At 40.1% G+C, this 24,317-nt stretch overlaps 1 protein-coding gene across 5 annotated transcripts in view; it reads right to left on the bottom strand.

Moving 5' to 3' along the window:
* The window catches only part of FAM169A (family with sequence similarity 169 member A), a 71,047-nt gene that overhangs the window by 36,356 nt on the left and 10,374 nt on the right, over positions 1–24,317 (bottom strand). For 3 of the 5 annotated variants that reach the window (XM_059694314.1, XM_059694312.1, XM_059694313.1), the window contains exons 2-5: positions 12,128–12,262; positions 10,517–10,616; positions 10,117–10,202; positions 7,783–7,954 (exon numbers count right to left, since the gene is read on the bottom strand). In XM_059694314.1, coding sequence (XP_059550297.1) covers positions 7,783–7,954; positions 10,117–10,202; positions 10,517–10,616; positions 12,128–12,259 — 490 coding nt within the window. In that variant the 5' untranslated portion in view covers positions 12,260–12,262. Of the gene's footprint in view, positions 1–7,782; positions 7,955–10,116; positions 10,203–10,516; positions 10,617–12,127; positions 12,263–13,783; positions 14,150–24,317 lie in introns of those variants that run through there. The other 2 variants (XM_059694315.1, XM_059694316.1) reach the window with 2 other exon arrangements.

The raw sequence follows: 24,317 nt of genomic DNA, 5'->3' as shown, positions 1-24,317 counted from the left end.
ATTCGGCCAAAAATTACTCTTGGGAGGTCACACGTACTATTGATGGGACTGTTATAGGCTCTGTTGTTGGAGTAGGGGCGCCCGTCATCCGGACAGATCTCTGCAAACTGTTTGGAGAAAACTGGGGAAATTCCCATGGCCAAACCACATCGACCAGGTATGGCTTGGGGGGGCCATCCCTGGGTCACTGGAGCCAGGGGTTATGGGTGCGGAAACTTGGCCCTAGAGCAAGGATTATGGCACACTGAACATTATGACTGCCCCCGGGAAGGGGGTAGTAACTGTGGAGGAGAGGGCAACCTGTATTGTGCCTCTTGGGGTTGTGAGACCCTTGCCCCATGGAAAAAACCTCCCACAGACAAACTCCTCTGTCTGAACAGAGAGGTTCGACCTGGGGCCCCAAAGAAGAACTGCACTATCAGAGATTGTAACCCCGTCCTCCTCATGCCTCTCGCCTGGTGGACTGACCAAAGGGAAGGGGAAAGACATGGGGATTAAGACTATATCAGCGGCCGAGACCCTGGCCAATTCTTCACCATCCAACACCGGACTCTTCCCCGGTGGCTCAACCTGATTGGCCCCTTGCGTCCCCTTGACAAGCCAAAGAGGCCAAGCTTGTCACAGCACCCAGCCCCAGCTAAACCTCCGGGTTCCCCTGAGTCACAAAAACCTGGGAACCCCAGCCCTACTCCACCTGCAGCCACAACCTCACCAGCCCTTGGGGACCTACAACAGCTTTTGGGTACAGGCGCAGGAAAACCAAACCATCAGCTGCGGGGAACCCTAGACTTAATGTTTTCTTTCCTGAATCGCACCTCCCCAAACCTGACACGGATTGCTGGCTGTGCCTTAACCCTGAACCCCCTTATTATGTTGGGATAGGGGCAGAGGCCCAGCTCGGGAAGGATGCCTCTGCCATCAGGAATCTTTCGGCAGAAAGTCTGCCGGATGGACTGTGTATGTGGGGACACAAACACCCAGGACTCACTCTTGGGGATCTCCTGAACCCAGGGACTTGTGTGTACCCTATGAACTACCCCCTTAGCGGTTCCACTTATACAGATCTATGTAATTCATCTATCATAATTCCAAAGAATTATACAGGAGAGACCCCCACCTACTTAGTAGCTCCAGAGGGGACTTGGTGGGCATGTACAACTGGTATAACCCCTTGCATCTTCTCTCCAGTCCTCCAGAATCCGACGAACCCTGGACTATGCATTCTAACTCATATCCTCCCACAGGTGTACTACTATTCAGGAGAAGGGGGCCGAGAACATTTAAACCTCGTAGCCAGAAGGGTTAGAAGGGCCCCCATCCTAGTCCCCCTCCTTATGGGAATAGGACTAGCAGGATCCACAGCCATCGGAACAGCCGCCCTAGCAACTAGCCACCAAAATTATAAAGAGTTAAGTGGGCAGATAGATCAAGATTTGAGCTCTCTTGAAAAATCCGTTAGCCAACTGGAGGACTCCCTCAGTTCACTTGCAGAGGTAGTATTACAAAACAGACGAGGCCTAGATCTGCTTTTCCTGAAGCAGGGAGGCCTCTGTCTGGCCCTAGGGGAGACTTTCTGTTTCTACACCAGCCACTCGGGGGTGATCAGGGAAAGCCTTAGCCAGCTGCGAAACGGCTGGCTAACTGAGAAGAGGCTAGAAGGGCAGAGGGCAATTGGTACGAGAATTTATTTTCCTGGTCCCCTGGCTAACTACCCAGCTCTCCTCCTTGGCAGGAACAGTCATTCTGCTCCTCCTCGGGCTACTATTCAGCCCCTACATTGCCAGATGCCTACAGGCTATAAAGTTAATAGTTTTACACATCCAATACTCCAGAATCTTAGAGGAGGGCACTGAATCAAAGATTTGATTCGGTAATAAGACCAGTAGGGAATGTGCTGGGAGGAGTGACTGAGGCGTGGAAAACTTGCTGAGTATGTTGGGGGTGGGGACTGCTGCATGGAAAGATTACTGAATGTGCTAGGGGGAGGGACCGTGGCAGAGAAAAATTACTAGATTGTCTTAGAAAAACAATGTGTTATGACTGAATCCAGCCAGGCGTGACTCCGTTTACCTCCCTTTTGTACTTGTGAACTTTTTGTGAACTTCTAAGGAACAGCTAAGGAAATGCTTTGTAGTTTGTTTGTTTTATAACACTGTGTAGTTCTCGCAAATAAAAAGCCTTGCGGGACCCTTGGTCGACACTATAAGCTGCGAGACTCCCAGAGGGGGAGAGACACCCTGTAGTTAGCTGGCCAGCTTAATAAAGGCTCTTAAATTAAAAAAAGAAAGAAAGAAATTAATGAGCACCTAAATAAATGGCAAAAACATCTCATGTTCATGAATCAGAATACATAACACTGTTAAGATGTCGATACTCCCCAAATTGACGTACAGACAAAGTCCCAGCTGGATTTTTTTCCTGAAACTGAGGTGATCCTCAAGTTGATATGGAAATGCAAAGTACCACCACAGGAACTCAGGTTCCTTCTATCTGTGGCTTCCCCACCCCTAGGTCCTCAGAATCCTTTAAATTCAGCAGACAAATTATGAAAAGGAATGCATCTTAACCACTTGGACCTGATGTCATACATATCATTTCTTTAATTACTTTGGGGAGAACTAAACACACAGCCCCAGCCAACTGTATAAGTGACTAGAAAATATAATCTCTGACTGGGCAGCTGCTGACCAATGACTAGAATATAGAAGAGGAAGCACAACTATTTGGTTAGCTAGCCGCCTCCGCTAACTTTCCTCTTCTTTTTATCTCCCAACAGACTAACACTTACTTTTGAACTTAGTATATGTGCTGCAGAAGTGAACACACCTCCATTTTAACTTTTAGGAAATCAATGATCACATCTGAGCAGGTAGCTGGCCGACTCCCTCCACAGTTATGTTTGTTTGGTTACCTCAGGCTGACTTCAGTAACTTACGTACATCCCCATGCCAATATTCACAAACACACATACTCACTTGATATGTTTTTTTTTTTAAATTAAATCTTTATTGTTCAGATTATTACATTTGTTCCTCTTCCCCCCCCCCCAAAACTCCCCTCCTCCCAGTTCCTGCCCCACCCTCCGCCCTCACTCCCCACCCACTGTCCTCATCCATAGGTGCACGATTTTTGTCCAGTCTCTTCCCACATCTCCCACACCCCTTTCCCCCCCAAGAATAGTCAGTCCATTCCCTTTCTATGTCCCTGATTCTATTATGATCACCAGATTATTTATTCACTTGATTCTTAGATTCACTTGTTGATAGATGCATGTTTGTTGTTCATAATTTGTATCTTTACCTTTTTCTTCTTCTTCCTCTTCTTAAAGGACACCTTTCAGCATTTCATATAATATTGATTTGGTGGTGATGAACTCCTTTAGCTTTTCCTTACCTGTGAAGCTCTTTATCTGACCTTCAGTTCTGAATGATAGCTTTGCTGGATAAAGTAATCTTGGTTGTAGGTTCTTGGTATTCATCACTTTGAATATTTCTTGCCATTCCCTTCTGGCCTGCAAAGTTTCTGTTGAGAAATCAGCTGACAGTCGTATGGGTATTCCCTTGGAGGTAACTGAGTTTCTTTCTCTTGCTGCTTTTAAGATTCTCTCTTTGTCTTTTGCTCTTGGCATTTTAATTATGATGTGTCTTGGTGTGGTCCTCTTTGGATTCCTTTTGTTTGGGGTTCTCTGCGCTTCTTGGACCTGTAAGTCTATTTCTCTCACCAGGTGGGGGAAGTTTTCTGTCATTATTTCTTCAAATAGGTTTTCAATATCTTGCTCTCTCTCATCTTCTGGCACCCCTATAATTCTGATGTTGGTAGGCTTGAAGCTGTCCCAGAGGCTCCTTACACTATCTTCGTATTTTCGGATTTTTTTTTCATTTTGCTTTTCCAGTTGGGTGTTTTTTGCTTCTTCGCATTTCAAATCTTTGCCTTGATTCTTGCGCTCCTCTGGTCTGCTATTGGGTGTCTGTATAATATTCTTTATTTCAGTCAGTGTATGCTTAATTTCTAGTTGGTTCTTTATCATAACATCGAGGGTCTCATTAGATTTCTTGAGGATCTCACTATATTTATCGGCGGCTTCTAGACAGTTCTTGAGAGACCTTAAAAGTGTGGTTCTGAACTCTATATCCTCCATGGACAATTTTGTCCTGTTTCTTTGTCTCCGCATTTTTTATGCTTTCTTGGTGCACCCCCTAGTGGTCTTTGTGTGCAGTCTTGTTGTAGTTAAGCCTTGATTGTTGTTGGCAATACCGGGGGTGATTTGACCTCCAGGCTAACTGGCTATGAGAGTCCGCTGTGTCTGCAATGGGAGAGCTTCTGTGCAGGATCTCTAGGGCGGTGCTAATCTAGCGTTTGCCTGAGGCTATTCGGCAAATGGCTCTGGGCAGGGGCGGGTCCCTGGGGATCTACAGGGCGGGCGGAGCAAACAGTTATGGCTGCTCTCAGTTCCGTCCCCAGGGGCTCTGCCTCACAGAGTCCCAGCAACGGCTGCAAACCTCGGAGAGAAAGCTGCCTTTGAGTTCCGACTGAAGCCAGACAGTCCTGCTTCTCCCGTTTGAGTCCGGGTCCCCAGAGACTCGCCCGGATCTGGAGCTCAGAGTCTGAAACTCCCTCCCAATTGAAAACAACAACCGCGCCCTCCGCCGCCAGCCCGCTCCATGCGCACTCCGCACCTCAGTATTTCACTTCAGCACTGCGCCTCCTCTGAGTCTGGGTATGATATTCTCTTTCCTCCTAGTTGTAGAATTTCCACTCAGCCAGCCTTCCTGTGGTTCTGGATGATGTCCGTTCCGTCTTTTAGTTGTTTTTTGAAGTGGTTGTTCGAGGCAGCAATCTCCGGCGTTAACCTATGCCGCCATCTTCTTGATATGGTTTTGACAGATCTCATCCTTAGTTTAAAAATGTGTTGACTTCTGTGGCCCACATAAACATCCACACCTCCCCCATGTGACCCGACTTACATTTCTAACTGTGTACTATCCCTACTTATGTGTTCCACAGGCACAATGAAGTTCACATGTCAAACTGAACTCAAGTATTACCAAATCCACTCTTCGGTATTCCCAATCTTAGTTCACAGTTTCCCACCTAAGCATCCAAGCCAAAACCCTCAAGTTTCATCACTGGTTACTCTTCTATCCCTTCTCACACAGGCAATGGAGTCACCACACAAAAAGCAACCTCAAATCAGTTTCCTTCTCTATCACTACTGCCACTTTCCTGCTAGAAGTACTTCTTTCAGCTGGAGTACTAAGCAGCTCTTTTAATTGACTTCAGAACACAAGACACATATGCCAAAGATCACACAACAAACTAGTGTATAAAACTATTTTTTAATAATCTGACATCTATCTAATCCAAAAAATAAGTCCCTCACAGCAATCTCTTACTTCAAGCAAAAGAGATAGTTTCTTAAATTTCACTGTACTGTAATAAGATTTAACCTCATAAACAAAGCCTCCTTTTTTATTCCAAGGCTATTTTTATATCCCAACTATTATCCCCATATACTGATTTGCTATTTAATTAAAAAATCATAAGTAATAGCATAAGGCTTTCACTCAACTAGGCCTGTATTTAATAAAGATTTTATCACTTTGCTGGTACAGTTCTTTTTCCTGATATGTAAAATATATTTCTATCACAAAGTGTTTTAGTATATGTTATGGGACGTTTTTCCAAAATATTTTATGTTTGGGTTTTCTTTGTAGAAGAAAAAAAAAAAATAGTTGCCCTAACCGATTTGGCTCAGTGGATAGAGCGTCGGCCTGCAGACTGAAGGGTCCCAGGTTCGGTTCCGGTCAAGGGCATGTGTCTTCGTTGTGGGCACATCCCCAGTAGGGAATGTGCAGGAGGCAGCTGATTGATGTTTCTCTCTCATCGATGTTTCTAACTCTCTGTCCTTCTCCCTTCCTCTCTGTAAAGAGCCAATAAAATATACTTTTTAAAAAAATAGTTCCAGACTAAATTAACTGGTTACTGATTCAAAGGTTAGTATAGTATAAGCACAACAAATTCCATTATTATCTGGTGGAGGAGAGCCAGAGTATAAAGCAAGAAAGAACAAAAATTAATAGGGTGGAAGGCAATTAGCAGAGAAGCACCAGAGGATCATGGGTTCAATTCCCAGTCAAGGGCATGTACCTGGGTTGCAGGTTCTACCTCCTCGGTCTCTCTCTCTTTGTCTCCCCCCTCCCTTCCACTCTCTCTAAAATTCAATGGAGCTCGGCCGGAGTGACTCAGTGGTTGAGCGTCACTCTATGAACCAAGAAGTCAGGTTTGATTTCCAGTCAAGGCACATATCCGGGTTGTGGGCTTGATCCCCACGGTGGGGCGTGCAGGAAGCAGCTAATCAATGGTTCTCTCTCATCACTGATGTTTCTATCTCTCTCTCCTTTTCCCTTCCTCTCTGAAATCAATAAAAAATAAAATTAAAATAAAATTAAAGTCAATGGAAAAATAATCTTTGGGTGAGGAATAACCAAAAGAAAAAAAAACACCAAAAACTTAACTACCAGAACAAGCAAAAATAAAGGCCAGGTCTCAGAGGAGAGGAGGAACCCCAGATGCATATAAAATGAAGAGGAACACACTCCTGGAGTCAAATACTGATCAGAAACACTAAAAGGGGAATGCTATGCCCGTCAACGGTGTGTCTTTCATCTAAAGCAAACTCTAAACAAAAAAAGCATAAAGTAATATATGATCAAAATATCTATGAGCTCATTTCAGATAGGAAAATCCCCTGGAGCCAGTGTGAAAAGGAAAAAAGCCTCCAATTCCCATAGGAATTATCTCATATAAAATAAAGCATAAAGAAATGAAAGCACACCTCAGCCATTTTAAAACATTTTAAAAACAACATGATGCCTTTTATGCAATGCAGCAGTACGCTTCCATTTAACAGACATTATTATTCTGCCCCTATATAATGACATCTTTCTGGAGTTAAATGAATCACTGATCCTATTTCAAATTTATACAAGAATAAAATAGAATATTAAAGGAGAACCACAGTATTTACTAAATAACAAAACCATTTTAAACTCTAGATCATAATATTTTATTCTTGAGAAAAAGTGACCTTCCTTTTATTGATGGTATGCATAATCTCATGATAAATATGTATTAATTATGTGATTAAGATAATGGTCATAACTGTTCTTCAAATCAGCAGTGAATTTGATATGATCATTACACTGGATCTGACCAGATGCGCTAAGTCTGGAAGGTTTGAAATGCAAAAATGACAGAAAAATAATACGGGCATTCTCAGTGAAAGGTCTTTTGGTTAAAGTACAGAACGAGACCAACTTTGTTATTTGGTTATTTATTTACATGGAGTAAGCAGGTTAGATCTTTCTGGCTCCAGTACAACTAGAGAGCAAATGAACAGGAAAACAGGTAAAACAAGATGAAGTTGCTCTAGTTGCTTAGGAGGAGGGTATACTTGGGTCTTAGGATCAGAAATCCAAACTTTAGAAGATTTCACAATTTCAAAGCTGTTTGGATTCTCTAAATACTGTATACTGAAGTACTTTGTTTTTCATGGTAATTAACAAAGCTGCCTTTAATATGTCAGGCTAAATCAGCAGCACTGAGCAAAAAGGGCTATGCATTTGGTCCACAGGTAAAGAAGAATTAAATATTCCCCCCAAAATACTAAGTAAAATCACCTCAATTTGCACTCGAGATTCATTTAAAAGGGATGTTGATACAGTTGGGGTTTGAAAAGGAGGTTTCCATTATACACAGTTTAAATAAGTTTTAAAGACTCACCTGTAGGCTTAACTGAATAAAACCCAATGGCCTCTCCTTTCTTCCACAGAATCTTAGCATAATCAGTACTGCTATGACACAGGAATGGGATCTCATTTCTCTCCATTTCCTGTTTTCTATAAATAATTCGATTCAGAACATACAGAACCACTCTCTCCCCAAGAGTTCTCACCTACAAAGAGAGTCAAACACCAGGCACAACAGTTATAATATGCATCAACTGAGAGATGCTGTTTACCTTGCTCCCTGCTTCGTACCGGCATTCGAAGCACTTTGAATATGTTCAAAATGATCTGTAAAACATTTTATTATCACAAAGGCAAGGCTAATCATTCATACCAATAACAATCCATTTCTACACACATATTATGCATGAATACTGCCTCTCAGCAGAATTCTAAAACTGGCAAAATGAGTTTCCAGTGCACCAATCCCCAGCATCTCCTAGTTAGCAGTGTTTTCTTTCTGCTTCCAGCTGCCCATACCAGGGTTCTCAACCACCCTAATTGCTGCCTCCACCACTTCTACTGCTTCAACCCTTTTCACCCCTTTCCAGCTTCCACATTAAAAATAATAATGGGGGGTGGAGGGAAGAAGGCTTCATGTTATCCCCTGAAGATTTTAAGACCAATTACCTCATTTGATGAGCAAAGACATAATAATGCTCCTGGGAAAGGAATTTGTCTCACCCTTTCCAGGTAAAATGTTCATTTAACAGTTGTGTTTTTGTTGTCGAACTATAAGGAATACCCCGCTGCCCCTTCGGCCACACACACACATATACAGACCAGATGAGGGATGATAGTGGCACCAGGGAAGTCTAGTGAATACATACTTGGGGTAACCACAGAATGGAAACTGAGCCTCACTTCTTATGGGCAGGGCTACATGGTCTCCAGGACCCCCCTTACCAACTTTCTGGCATCAAACAGTGGGGTTTTCCCAACAGACACCTTTCACTGCTAAAAACAAGAATTCTATCCATAAAGACTCCTTAAAGAAAAACAAGAGTGCCTTCTAATTAAGTAAGTGGAGAGAGAAAACATTAACATACACTCTACTCTCAAAAACATCTCTAGTGGGAGTTCTCCAATACCAAACACATGACATGACAAAGCTTGTTAGCTTGCAAAGTAGGGAACCTTTTTTCGGCCACAGGCCGTTTGGATATTTGTAACATCATTCGAGGGCCATACAAAATTATCAACTTAAAAATCAGCCTGCTATATTTGGTCAAACATTTAATTAACTCACTCCCAATGCCTTGGCAGGGCCAGACCATATGATTTCACAGGCCTTTAAGGCAATCTTTTACTAGCTTGAACAGCTCTGATCAGCATAAAATTCTTCCTTAGACTGAGCTAAAATTTATTTCCCAAAGGTATTCTGGAGCCACACAGCCTACAAATATCTGAAGACAACCGTAAGATTCCGCTACATTCCATACCAACTCTAAACAATTGAAGGAAAAGACTAAGGCAACTTTGGGTGCTTTTGCCATTCCTGTCCTCTTCCTTGAAATTGCTCCAATCACCTAATATCTGTCTTCATGATGGGCATGCAGATACTACAGATATAAACATTAAAGATATTGCTAGGACAGTGGGGCTTTTCTGCATAAACTTAAGGTTTTTAAATTAGCTTTCTTGCCTACCTTCATTTGCTTCTAATTAACACCCACTCTTTTTCCTATGTGCTGCTGTTTCAGTTTGGGCCTCATGGTATACATGGTGCAGTTAATTTTTTGAACCTATGGGTACTACTCTACATTTATCCCTATTTATTTTCATCATGTTAGATCTTCCCCTTTTTTCTTAATTCTGCCTTTCACAGATTGGTTCTCCCATTCAGCACTGTGGCATGCTGAATGGACATGCATGCCATCTATGTATTCCTCTAAGTATTTTTATGAAACTCAGTGATTAGGACAGAAAACAAAACAAAACAAAAAAACAAAGTTTTGCGGTATGCTGCTGAGAACCTCCCAAAATGACCCTATTGATAAGCAAGTTTCCTTCCTGGTCAGTGTCTCCTAGAGACAGAGAACCTAAGCAACCTCACACAGAGAAGAACTAGCTTTATCTCTACCTAACAAGGAAATCAGAAGCTGAAGTTGATATGGGTCACTACAGTTCAACTAACCCATAAGCATTCAATCTTCCTCACCCAATTCTCACATACCTTTAGCACAATGAAACTCTAAGGGTTTAATAAAACCTGGTTACAATAAAATGGAAAAGAGCTCAATAACCTCAAAAACTATCACTGTTTATAGGAAACATAACTGTGAAATGGCCTAAGAAAGAAACTTTTAAAATTACAAGATCGTATTACCTGCTTAAGCCCCTCTCTAGAAGGGACAGATGTTTTTACAATATCATCAACAGCCCACCACTGATCAGCCAGGTAAAGTGCCACAGCTAAAATAGAATAAATGATTAACATTTAAGTTTTAAGTCTTACAGTATATAACATTACTATTTGGTAAGGTTATTATATAGATACCCTTAGGTATACCCATACTTTTATAATACAATATGGCCCCATTTACACTATTTTTATTTCACTCATTAAACATTTAATAGTAAGCAATTAAGAATTATATTTTCCTAAATTTAAGTTTGAAACACGTTTTCTTTCTTTTTTTCAATTCCTTCATGTAACTACCTTTTAATAAATTTCTAATTGTTTGGAGAAAAACTCCTCAATTTTAAAGATTAAGCAAAAAAGAGACCTGTGAGTGAGTCCTCAGGTGAAAAAAGAGCAAGAATTTTCTGGGTCTGATCTCCACCATAAAGAGGTACAAAGCCTACATTTGACAGGCTAATAGGAATCTGAAATGACAATTGATTAAACATTAGTGAAGAGTCTGTGAAGAAAATATCACACAAAAACACCATGATTCTACCAAAATATTAACTCTTTCTACATTAATATTAATTATATACCTTCATTTCATATACAATATTTCTAGTCTCAAAAAAAAAAAAAAGTAGCCCTAGCTCAGTGATGGCAAACCTATAACACGCGTGTCAGAGGAGACATGCGAACTCATTTTTTTGGCTGATTTTTTTTTTGTTAAATGGCATTTAAATATATAAAATAAATATCAAAAATATAAGTCTTTGTTTTACTATGGTTGCAAATATCAAAAAATTTGTATATGTGACACGGCACCAGAGTTAAGTTAGGGTTTTTCAAAATGATGACACACCGAGCTCAAAAGGTTCGCCATCACTGCCCTAACTGGTTTGGCTCAGTGGATAGAGTATCAGCCTACGGACTGAAGGATCCCGGGTTCGAATCCAGTCAAGGGCACATGACTAGGTTACGGGCTCGATCCCCAGTAGGGGGCAAGCAGGAGGCAGCCAATCAATGATTTTCTCTCATTGATGTTTCTATCTCTCTCTCCTTCTCCCTTCCTCCCTAAAACAATAAAAATATATTTAAAAAAAGAAAAAAGAAAATCAGAATTCCCTTTTGTGGGAAGTTTATTATGTTGCGGGGGGGGGGGGGCAGGAAATGAAAGTTTATTTCAATAAATATTACTGTGTTCTGGCCAAAAATCTAAATAAAAACAAAAGAAAGATATGGTCCATAAAGTCACTAAAAGACAACTACAGTTTACATCTGTTATTTAGACTATTGGAGGGGATGGGATTCTATTTTCTAGTAAAAGACACCAGATAGGTAATTTTTTTAGAGAGACATACAATACTTTAAATTTTTTCTGCCTTCATTAATCCAATGCTAATTCCTCATTTATAGAAAATATTACAATTCGGAGAATTATAAAATATTGGTACTACAGGAGACTTAAAGAATCCTTTAAATCAACATAATTTTCCAGAAGAAAAATCTGAGGCCTAGATGTTAGAGAATTTGCCTACCATCAAGTTCACAGTGGAATTCTAACAACATACACAGCGTACCAATTTGAAAGTTTTATTTTAATATTTTAGAAAAGGGGAGGTTTGTGACACAAAAATGTATAATTTAGTGGTTTGCTGATATTTTTATTTTAAAAAATTCTTATATCACAAGCTATAAATCTAAAGAAAATTTGAGTTAGCTCAAATTTGGAAACCAGTCTTAGAAAAACTGATTAACTACTTAATTTTAAAGGCACAACACAAATATTAAACAACAACCTGTAGAGTTTCTTTTTAAAACCTGATCATGTTACTATACTAACCAATCAATATTTATGCATTTTACTGATGTCTTCTCCTACAAATTTTAAAAGTTTAGTTAACACTTTAAAATGACAAAAAAATAAAAGGATATTAATTCCATGTATGAACTCAACTGAAGAGACTCATAAAAAGCACTGCAATCACCTTACCGTTATATCGAGAAGAGAAAAAGACTCAGGATTTTCAGGGTCTCCACACCTCAGATCTGACATATAATCTTCAGCAGCATTTTCCAGTTCCTCATGACTGCAATTATCCAGCATATCCACAGGGAATGCCATCCTCTTTAACAAACAACATGGGACAGAAATGTTTCAGAATATGAAATGCTAGCTTCCTTTTCTCATAGAAAAACTTTATATTGTAATGTTTTATTATAAAGAGTTCTTCACTATACCATGTCAGACTACAACTTGGCCTGCTGATTTAACAATGTACATCAAAAGAAAACTTTTAAACATTATTCATCTGAATTAAAAATAAAATAGGAATTAATAGTAATTCTTTTTTAAAAATATTTTATTGACTTTTTACCGAGAAGAAGGGAGAGGGAATAGAGAGTTAGAAACATCAAGGAGAGAGAAACATCGATCAGCTGCCTCCTGCACACCTCCTACTGGGGATGTGCCCGCAACCAAGGTACATGCCCTTGACTGGAATCGAACCTGGGACCCTTCAGTCCACAGGCTGATGCTCTATCCACTGAACCAAACCAGTTAGGGCAATAGTAATTCTTTAAATGATATAAATGTATTTATACAGGCATAGGATATACATATTTGCATATACGTACACCCACATAAATATATCCTCATACACCTGCCAACATTATAAGTCACTATAAAAGGACAAAAGGGAACTTTTTGGAATAGAAATGTTCTATAACTGCATCATAGTGATGGTTGCTCCACTATATAAATTTACGAAAAAAAAATAAAAAATTAATCACTGAATTATACAATAGCAATGGGTAAATGTTGCAATATGTAAATTCTACCTCTCATACATAGAACTGTTAAAAAAAAAAAAAAGCCAGCACTTTAGTGAGGAAACACTAAACACTTTCCCACTAAAGTCAGGAAAAATGACTCCACACTGTATAACATTATATAGGTACTTGCCAATGCAATTAGCCTAGAGGCATAACAACTGGGTATGGGTGTATATGGAAGGAACTACACCTCAATTTGCAAATAATATATTTAATTGAAAAACCCAAAAGAATCAATGGAAAAACTATTCCAAACAGTAAGAAAATATACTAAAACAGGATATAGTTACACACAGAAATTAAGCCCTCATATATACAATAATAACCAGTGAAATCAGGAATGGAAAAAATGCAGTAAAAATAGGTAAAAGACCCCATTTACAGTGGATAGAGCATCAGCCTGGGGACCAAAGGGTCCAAGGTTCAATTCTGGTCACGGGCATGTACCTCGTTTGCAGGCTCCTCCCCGGCTGGGCCCTGGTCAGGGCTCACACAGGAGGCAACCAATCTATGTGTTTCTCTCACATCAATGTTTCTTTGTCTTTCCCTCTCTCTTCCACTCTCTAAAAATCAATGGAAAAATGTCCTTCGGTGAGGATTAAAACAAAAAGTAAGCTAAGCAGAAATATGCATCTTAATGAGACACAAAAAGAAAAATTAAACCCAAATCTAATGAAGCCATCAATCAAGTGAAATCACATCTTAAGTATACAGCCAGTCCAATTTAGAATAACCCAGTTTCTTCAATACGTATACAGCATGGAGTTTAAAGAGTGGGAACTATTGTAAATTAAAAGACACTTAAGAGACATACTAATCAGATGCATTGTAGAGAGGATTCTGATTTGTGTACTCTTGAAAATTTCCATGATAAAAAGTTAAATAAAAAATAAACATATGCTCTATATCAAAGTCTGAGCTACATAGGTCTTAAAGGAAATATAAAGTAAAATAAATTAACTTGTTATAAAAATTCCCTATTTCATATTTACCCAAAATAAAAACAGCAGAGCCCAACTGCTGTATTTGTCAATAATCTCTTCAATCTCAATTTAAAAAATAATAAAGGGAAAAAGCAGAAGAAAACTGAGAAAATAAAAATTACTTTTCTCTGAAGTAATTCTTCAGAGAAGCATTTTATCACATCAAATCCTTTTTATCACAACAAATATATTAGTAGGTAAAAAAGCTGAAAATCTAATGAAAATATGAGATAAACATGTAAAAGATAGGGCATATAACAGCTACATATAGTTAAATATATATTTTTAAAATTTTTTTTTCATTTTTTAAATCTTCAAACAAGGATATGTTTTTACTGATTAATTTTAGAGAGCGAGGAAAGGGAGAGGGGGGAGAGAAACATCTATGTGTGAGACAAACATTGATCAGTTGCTTCCTGTACATGCCCTGACCAAGGATCGAATCCACAACTTTTTGGTATACAGGACAATGCTCCAAACAACCGAACTACCTGGCTAGGGTTAGATATATTTTTCTGAATTTTCAAGATATGATGATAATGAGAAACTTATTTTTTACCATAATCTAAAATCGTGGTCCTAAAGACTTTAAAACGTGGTGTATATGATTGGGAACCTAATTTTATACAAATATATATTTTAATCAAATTGATTTTTAAATTGTTTAAAATAAAAACCTGGAAATAGAACACACAAAAACAGCCCATCTATTAGTAAATATAAATGTCTAAATAAAAGGAGAAAGTAAGAAAAATCTGTGAAACATTTATAAAAACAATACCACAGGATTTCCAGGCAACTTATAAAAAGAAAAAGAAAAAAACAGCAACTATGAATTTCAAGAGAGATCAACCAGGAGCTTATGTAAATTAGATGTTATAGTTAGAAAAATATCAAAATAAAACAGCAGAGCTCTATTATGAAGCTTATTTGTTATTTTGGGCAGATTTTTATATCTCTATCAAAGTCAATATTCAAAAGCAAACTAAGGAAATAGAACATTACGTTCTAGTCAGATCCAACAATTCTAATGAAGATTAAAATTTTAGATGAAACCAAAAACAAATGGTCAACAGCAGATGACAAAAGCATAATTAGGACACTAGTTAACTGTTTTCCTCTCTTATAGACAACAAGATCCCAGCTTTGTGTCTAAGTAAAAATTAAGAGCATTAAATATACCCTACTATTGACTAGATGAAGCTCAAGAAGGATTAATATCACAGTATTCTCCTTAAACCAACTCGAAAGACTCTCTTGAATATTAGCTACCAAAACAAGGTAGGAATGAAACACATTTAAACATTTCATTTGCTAAGAGTAATCATGAGTTAAACCAGGGGTGGGGAACCTTTTTCTGCCAAGGGCCATTTGGATATTTATAACGTCATTCCTGAATCATACAAAATTATCAACTTAAAAATTAGCCTGCTATATTTGGTCAAACATTTAATTAACTCACCCCTAATGCCTTGGCAGGGCCAAACCAAATGATTTCAAGGGCCATATACCCCTGCCCTGAAGGATAAAATATAAATTAACATATGAGGGCTGCTGCTAAAAATTTGGTATACAAAAGCATTGTTGATTACAATCACATAAAGATAATACGGCATTCTAGACAAAGAATACAAAATGGACATATAAGGAAAAGGAGCCTGATAGAATAGCAAATTGATGGGTCATTTTCTTTTTCACCTACTATTACCACAACATGGTCCTTAAAAGATTTGTTTAAATAGCATTTTTTTTAGTCTTATTTTTTAGTTTTATTTATATTGAATAAAGAGCCTAGCAGTATAGCCCAGAATAAGAGAATGGTTGTGAATAGTCAGGGGTGTCATGTGCCGGGGTCCAACCCCAGCAGGTCCAGGGGTTCCCAAAGGCGTAGACGGAGTCGGCGAAGAAGGAATGACACGGAGACAGCGTTCAGTTGATCAGCAGCCTAGCCAGGATCTCCAGCCAAGTTCTGGTCTCGACCTCCAGAGAGGTTCTGCTTAGGATCTCCAGCCAGGTTCTGTCTGAGATCTCCGGCCAGGTTCAGTCACCAGGTTCTAGTCAGGTTCTCTTGCCATGTTCTATAGTCAGGTTCAGTCCAGGATCTTTTGCCATGTTCTCTCCAGCGAAGTTCTTCTGTCTGTAGGTTCTGTGTAGGTTCTGTCTTCTTGGCTCTCTTCTTAAGTTCTGTCTCCTAAGTTCTTTTTTTTTTTTTTCCTGATTTATTTTTTTTTAATTGAATCTTTATTGTTCAGATTATTACATTTGTTCCTTTTTTTCCCCCCCATAACTCCCCTCCTCCCAGTTCCCGCCCCACCCTCCGCCCTCACTCCCCACCCACTGTCCTCATCCATAGGTGCACGATTTTTGTCCAGTCTCTTCCCGCATCTCCCACGCCCCTTTCCCCCCCAAGAATAGTCAGTCCATTCCCTTTCTATGTCCCTGATTCTATTATAATCACCAGTTCATTCTGTTCATCAGATTATTTATTCACTTGATTCTTAGATTCACTTGTTGATAGATGCATATTTGTTGTTCATAATTTGTATCTTTACCTTTTTCTTCCTCTTCCTCTTCTTAAAGGATACCTTTCAGCATTTCATATAATCCTGGTTTGGTGGTGATGAACTCCTTTAGCTTTTCCTTATCTGTGAAGCTCTTTATCTGACCTTCAGTTCTGAATGATAGCTTTGCTGGATAAAGTAATCTTGGTTGTAGGTTCTTGGTATTCATCACTTTGAATATTTCTTGCCACTCCCTTCTGGCCTGCAAAGTTTCTGTTGAGAAATCAGCTGACAGTCGTATGGGTATTCCCTTGTAGGTAACTGAGTTTCTTTCTCTTGCTGTTTTTAAGATTCTCTCTTTATCTTTTGCTCTTGGCATTTTAATTATGATGTGTCTTGGTGTGGTCCTCTTTGGATTCCTTTTGTTTGGGGTTCTCCGCGCTTCTTGGACCTGTAAGTCCATTTCTTTCACCAGGTGGGGGAAGTTTTCTGTCATTATTTCTTCAAATAGGTTTTCAATATCTTGCTCTCTCTCATCTTCTGGCACCCCTATAATTCTGATGTTGGTACGCTTGAAGCTGTCCCAGAGGCTCCTTACACTATCCTCGCATTTTTGGATTCTTTTTTCATTTTGCTTTTCCGGTTGGATGTTTTTTGCTTCCTCGCATTTCAAATCATTGACTTGATTCTTGCGCTCCTCTGGTCTGCTGTCGGGCGTCTGTATAATATTCGTTATTTCAGTCCGTGTATGCTTAATTTCTAGTTGGTTCCCCAATATAAGATCGAGGGTCTTATTAGTTTTCGTGTAGATCTCATTAAGTTTATCGGCAGCTTCTAAACAGTTCTTGAGAGACCTTAAAAGTGTGGTTCTGAACTCTATATCTTCCATTGACAATTTTGTCCTGTTTCTTTGTCTCTGCATTTTGTTATGCTTCCTTGGTGCACCCCCTTCTGGTCTTTGTTCGCAGTCTTATAGTTAAATCTTGATTGTTGTAGCTAATCCCAGGGAGGATTTGACCTCCAGGCCAAGTGGCTATGAGAATCAGCTGTGTCAGCAGTGAGAGAACTTCTGTCCTCTAGGGAGGTGCTAATCTAGCCTTTGCCTGAGGCTATCCGGCAAATGCCTCTGTGCAGGGCTTGGGTAGGGCGGGTGGCACAGGATCAACAGGGTGGGCCGGAGAGAGCAGTTATGGCGGCTCTCAGTCCTGTCCCCAGGGGCTCTGCCTCTCTGAGTCCCAGCACCCGCTGCAAAGCTTGGAGAGAAAGCTGCACTCGCTCTGACCGAAGCCAGACAGTCCCGCTTCTCCGGTTTGAGTCTGGGTCCCTAAAGACTCGCCTGGATCTGGAGCTCAGAGTCTTCGACTCCCTCCCGATTGAAAACGCCAACCGCGCCCTCCGTCGCCAGCCCGCCCCGCACACTCCGCACCTCAGAATTTGACTTCAGCACTGCGCCTCCTCTGAGTGTCCGTGTGCGTTTCTCTTTCCTCCTAGTTGTAGGACTTCCACTCAGCCAGCGTTCCTGTGGTTCTGGGTGCTGTCCCTTCCGTTTTTTGGTTTCACTTTTGAAGTAGTTGTTCAAAGCAGCAAACTCCGGCGTTAACCTATGCCGCCATCTTGGTTCAAGTTCTGTCTCCTAAGTTCTGTGTTCTCAGTTCTGTCTCTCTGTCTGGTTACATCTGTATTTATACCAGTTGATTCAATCCTATCAATCTCTATTACAAAGGTTAGGGCGTTTCTTATCTCCATTCCAGGGAGTAAAGATTATGTAGCTTAAGCATGATTGTTTGTAGTGATTAACTACCCGCCTGGCACTTAGTTAAGGAGTTTCATCCCCTCCCTGACTTCAGGGAAAAATTCCTACCTGGGGAAACAACCTTTCTCGGAGAGGTGACCTTGGTTAAAACACAGCGCCAAGAAGGTGAGCAAACATATTAAGAACCGTATGCCATATGTGCCAGGTCCCTTGAAACAGCAAGGATGGACCGGCTCCCGGCAGTCATGATTCCTCATCTAACATGCTTTAACTATGTCTGACCTGTCCTGCTAGTTTGTGGCAGTGCGAGACTGGAACACAGGCCAGGTGTCTCTAAGCCATTGATCCTTCCTCTATCCTAGTGTTGGCTGCACTTCAATTATCTGCATACCACCATCAAAATGGTTCCAGTGTGTCAAGTGTCTATATCACTACTTAATATGTATGTTCCTCAATTCACTTTTTTAAGTGCACACCTCTCATTGCATCCCCCCCTTTATAATTTGGTAAAATCCTATATAATAAAAAGCTAATATGCAAATCGACCGAATGACAGAATGACCAGTCACCTATGACGTGCACTGACCACCAGGGGGCAGATGCTCAACACAGGAGCTGCCTTTGGTGGTCAGTGCTCCCACAGGGTGAGCACCGTTCAGCCAGAAGCCGAGCTCACAGCTGGCGAGCACAGCGGCGGTGGCAGGAGCCTCTCCAGCCTCCATGGCAGCGCCAAGGATGTCCGACTGACTGCGAGAGGGTGCAGGCCAGGCAGAGGGACCACCCCCCCAACCGAGTGCACGAATTTTGCGCACCACACCTCTAGTATACACATAACATTTACCATTTTAATCCTTTCTAAGTTTAGTTCAGTGGCAGTAAGAATATTCACACTGTTATACAACCTTCACCACTCTCCCTTTCCAGAACTATGTACCCATTAAATAATTCCCCATTCCTATTCCCCTTAGTCCCTGATAACCATCATTCTTTCTGTATCCATGAATTTGCCTACGCTAGGAATCTCATGTTATCACAATAATTGTCTTTTTTACTAGTATATCTGCCTTATTTCACTTATTTCAAGCTTCATCCATGTTGTAGCCTATATCAGAATCTCAACTCACTTTAAAAAAATTTTTTCATTCACTTTAAACTAAAAAACCTACAAAACCACCAATTTGATATATTAGATTATATATTTTCCTAATCAGCCTCATGATTTCTAAGTATCACAATTTAAATGTTCACTTGAATACAACTTAAAGCCCTCTCCTAAATCACCAGTAGTATGTCAGCACACTTTAGAAAATATTACTATCTACGGGATTGCTTACCATAAGACTAAAGGCAAATACAGTATGACTAAATTAATTAAAGTGTAAAACAAAAATTCATTATCTTTCATTCTTAAACATTCTTATACTGAGACTTTTCAATAGAAAAATAATCACTTCTAGGTTTACTTAGTCAAAGATTATTCATATATATAAGATTATTCATATATATATATGTGTATATATATATATATATACATACATACATACACACACACACACACATATACATCTATATATATAAAAGCCAAGTAACCGAACAACGGAACTACTGGAATGACCAGTCACAATGATGTGCACTGTGGTGACCAACCAGCCCAATTGGGGCCCCGACTGGCCCTCGGACAACCTCCCATGCCGCCCCCCTCCTGCCGGCCTGGCCCTGATCGGCCCCCATCAGGGCAGACCAGCTGGACCCCACCTGTGCATGAATTCATGCACCGGGCCTCTAGTATATATATATATATATATATATATATATATATATATATATATATATATATATATATATATATATATATATATATATATATATATATATAAACAAAATGAAACCATATCGTGTGTTCCTGAAGTCCAACAATTTAAATATTCTGAAATTTGCATAAAGAATATTATGGGAGGGGGGACTTTACTTAGTTAGAAGTTATTTCTGAATATACTTTGACAACTGCTTGGCTGGGTGGCTCAGTTAGTTGGAGCATCCTCCAGTACACCAAGTTTGTTTCCTGGTCAGAGCACATGCCTAGGTTTCAGATTTGATCCCTGGTCAAGGTGCATATGGGAGGAAACTGATATCTCTTTCTCCCTCTCCTTTTCCCTCTCTTTCTCTCTCTCCCTTACTCCAAAATCAATAAACATATCATCAAGTGAGGATCAAAAAATAAGTAAATAAGGACCTTTTTACCTTTAAATATTAGTAATTGTTTATTTTTTAAAATAATGGTTAAAAGCAAAGAGAGAGGACCCAAATAAACAAAATCAGAAATGAAAGAGGTGAAGTAACAACTGATCCCACAGAAATACAAAGGATTATGAAAAAATACTATGAACAACTCTATTCTAACAAAATGGACAACCTAGACGAAATGGACATATTCTTAGAAAAATACAAGCTCCCAAAACTCAATCAAGAAGAATAAAAAAACCTGAATAGGGCGATAACTACCGAAGAAATTGAAGCAGTGAAGATCAAAAATCTTCCAGCAAACAAAAGCTCTGGTCCGGATGGCTTTACAGGGGAGTTCCGCCAAGCATTCAAAGAAGAACTAAAACCTATCCTCCTCACACCATTCCAAAAAATTCAAGAGGAAGACACACTTCCAAGCTCTTTCTATGAAGCCAGCATTATCCTAATTCCAAAACCAGATAAAGATACCACAGAAAAAGAGAACTACAGGCCAATATCCTTGATGAACATAGATGCTAAAATTCTCAACAAAATTCTAGCAGATCGGATTCAGCATTACATTAGAAAGATCATACACCATGACCAAGTGGGATTTATTCCAGGGATACAAGGATGGTACAATATCTGCAAATCAAAAATGTGATACATCACATAAACAAACTGAGAGACAAAAATCACATAATCATATCAATTGATGCAGAAAAAGCATTGGACAAAATCCAACACCATTTCTTGATAAAAGCCCATACCTCAACATAATAAAAGCCTTATATGACAAACCTACAGCCAACATCATACTCAATGGGCAAAAACTAAATTCATTTCCCCTAAGAATGGGAACAAGACAGGGATGCCCACTTTCACCACTCCTGTTCGATATAGAACTGGAAGTGCTAGCCATAGCAACCAGACAAGAAGAAATAAAAGGCATTCAAACTGGAAAAGTAAAGCTCTCCTAGTTTGCAGATGACACAATACTATACATAGACAACCCCAAAGACTCCATCAAAAAACTACTAGACTTAATAAATGAATTTGGCAATGTAGCAGGATACAAAATTAACACCCAGAAATCTATGGCCTTTTTATGCACCAACTAGAGGCCCGGTGCACGAAATTCGTGCGGGGGTGGGGGGGTCACCTCAGCCCAGCCTGCACCCTCTCCAATCCGGGACCCCTCAGGGGATGTCCGACTGCCAGTTTAGGCCTGATCCCAGGGATCAGAAGCCTAAAATCGGCAGTTAGACATCCCTCTCACAATCTGGGACCACTGGCTCCTAACTGCTCACCTGTCTGCCTGCCTGATTGCCCCTCACTGCCCCCCTCTGCCAGCCTGGTCGCCCCTCACTGTTCCCCCTTGCCAGCATGGTCACCCCCAACTGCCCCCCCTGCTGGCCTGGTCGCCCCATGCAGCCTGCTGTTCAGTGGTTTGGTCGCCCCTCACTGCCCCCCTGCTGACCTGGTCACCTCACGCAGTCTGCTGCTCAGTCATTTGGTCGGCCCTCACTAACCCCCTTGCTGGCCTGGTCACCCCCAACTGCAACTCCTGCCGACCTGGTTGTCCCATGCAGCCTGCTGTTCAGTCATTTGGTTGGCCCTCACTAACCCCCCTGCTGGCATGGTCGCCCCATTCAGCCTGTTCAGTCGTCCATTCAGTTGTTTTGGTTGCGACAGTCGCGTAGGCTTTTACATATATAGATAGAAGATGATGAACTCACAGAAAGAGAAATGACAAAAACAATCCCATTTTACCATTGCACCAAAAAAACTAAGATACCTAGGAATAAACTTAACTAAGGACGTAAAAGACCTGTACTCGGAAAACTACAGGACATTGAAAAAAGAGATAGAGGAAGACATAAACAAATGCAAGAACATACCATGTTCATGGACTGGTAGAATGAACATCGTTAAATGTCCATACTACCCAAAGCAATATATAGATTCAATGTAATCCCCATTAAAACACCAATGGTATATTTCAAAGATCTAGAATAAACTCTCCAAAAATTCATTTGAAATAAAAAAAAAACCCCAAATAGCCACAGCAATCCTGAGAAAGAAGAACAAAGTTGGAGGGACCACAATACCAGATATTAAGCTATATTACCAAGCCACGGTTCCCAAAACTGCCTGGTACTGGCACAAGAACAGACATATAGACCAATGGAACACTACAGAGAATGCAGAAATGGACACAAGTCATTATACTCAATTAATATTTGACAAAGGAGGCAAGAGCATACAATGGAGCCAAGATAGTCTCTTCAATAAATGATGCTGGAAAATTTGGTCAGATACATGCAAAAAAATGAAACTAGATTACCAACTTATACCATACACAAAATAAACTCAAAATGGTAAAGGACTTGAATGTAAGACAGGAAACCATAAAAATCCTACAAGATTCCATAGGCAGCAAAATAGCAGACATATGTCGTAGCAATATCTTTACCAATAAAGCTCCTAGGGCAGGGGTAGGCAAACTTTCTGACTCGAGGGCCACAATGGGTTCTTAAACTGGAGCAGAGGGCCGGAACAAAAGCATGGATGGAGTGTTTGTGTGAACTAATATAAATTCAAAGCAAACATCATTACATAAAAGGGTAAGGTCTTTTTTTTCAATAGTATTATTCATTTCAAACGGGCCGGATCCAGCCCGCGGGCCGTAGTTTGCCCACGGCTGTCCTAGGGCAATGGAGACTAGGGAGAAAATAAACAAATGGGACTACATCAAAATAAAAAGCTTCTGCACAGCAAAAGAAACCATCAACAAAACAACAAGAAAGCCCACTGCATGGGAGAACATATTTGCCAATGATATTTCAGATAAGGGTTTAATCTCCAACAACTACAGAGAACTCATACAACTTAACAAAAGGAAGATAAACGATCCAATCAAAAAATGGGCAAAGGACCTAAATAGACACTTTTCAAAAGAGGACATAAGAAAGCCGAGAGAAATATGAAAACATGCTCAAAGTCACTAAACATCTGAGAGATGCAAATCAAAACAACATTGAGATACAATCTCACACCTGTCAGAATGGCTATCATCAAGAAATCAACAAATGACAAGTGCTGGCAAGGATGTGGAGAAAAAGGAACCCTCGTGCACTGCTGGTGGGAATGCAGACTGGTGTACCCACTGTGGAAGACAGTATAGAGTTTCCTCAAAAAGTAAAAAATCAAACTCCCATTTGACCCAGTAATATCACTTCTAGGAATATATCCGAAGAAATCAGAAACACCAGTCAGAAAGGATATATACACCCCTATGTTCATAGCAGCACAATTTACAATAGCTAAGATTTGGAAACAGCCTAAGTGCCCATCAGCAGATGAGTGGATTAGAAAACTGTGGTACATCTACACAATGGAATACTATGTCACTATAAAAAAGAAGGAACTTTTAGCATTTGTAACAGCAGGATGAACTGGAGAGCATTATGCTAAGCGAAATAAGCCAGTCAGAGAAAGATAAATATCACATGATCTCGCTCATATGTGGGATATAATGACCAACGTAATTTGATGAACAAGAACAGAGACAAATGGCAGGGGAGGGGGGCGGTTAGAGAGCAACCACAGGACTTGTTTGCATGCATATTAGCATAACCAATGGACAAAGACACTGGGGCGGTGGGAGCTTGCCCGGGGTGGGAATGGCTGTGGAGGGGAGGGGGGTCTTTGGGGGAAAAAGGAGATATACTAGTATGTAAAACTTTAGACAATAAATAAATAAAATTAAATATTGGTTAACTTAAGAGTGCATAAATTACTAGCCCTATGGTGGTTCTGCTACAGTTTAGAGAGGCCAGAGAAGGGTGGTCAAGTTCTGGAGAAAATTATGTTGCTATGGTAAAT

This window comes from Myotis daubentonii, chromosome 4 (assembly GCF_963259705.1).
Source record: "Myotis daubentonii chromosome 4, mMyoDau2.1, whole genome shotgun sequence".
In the NCBI taxonomy this organism is placed as follows: domain Eukaryota; kingdom Metazoa; phylum Chordata; class Mammalia; order Chiroptera; family Vespertilionidae; genus Myotis; species Myotis daubentonii.
The sequence above is the reverse complement of the archived record's forward strand: the minus strand, read 5'-3'. Positions and strand labels throughout refer to the sequence as shown.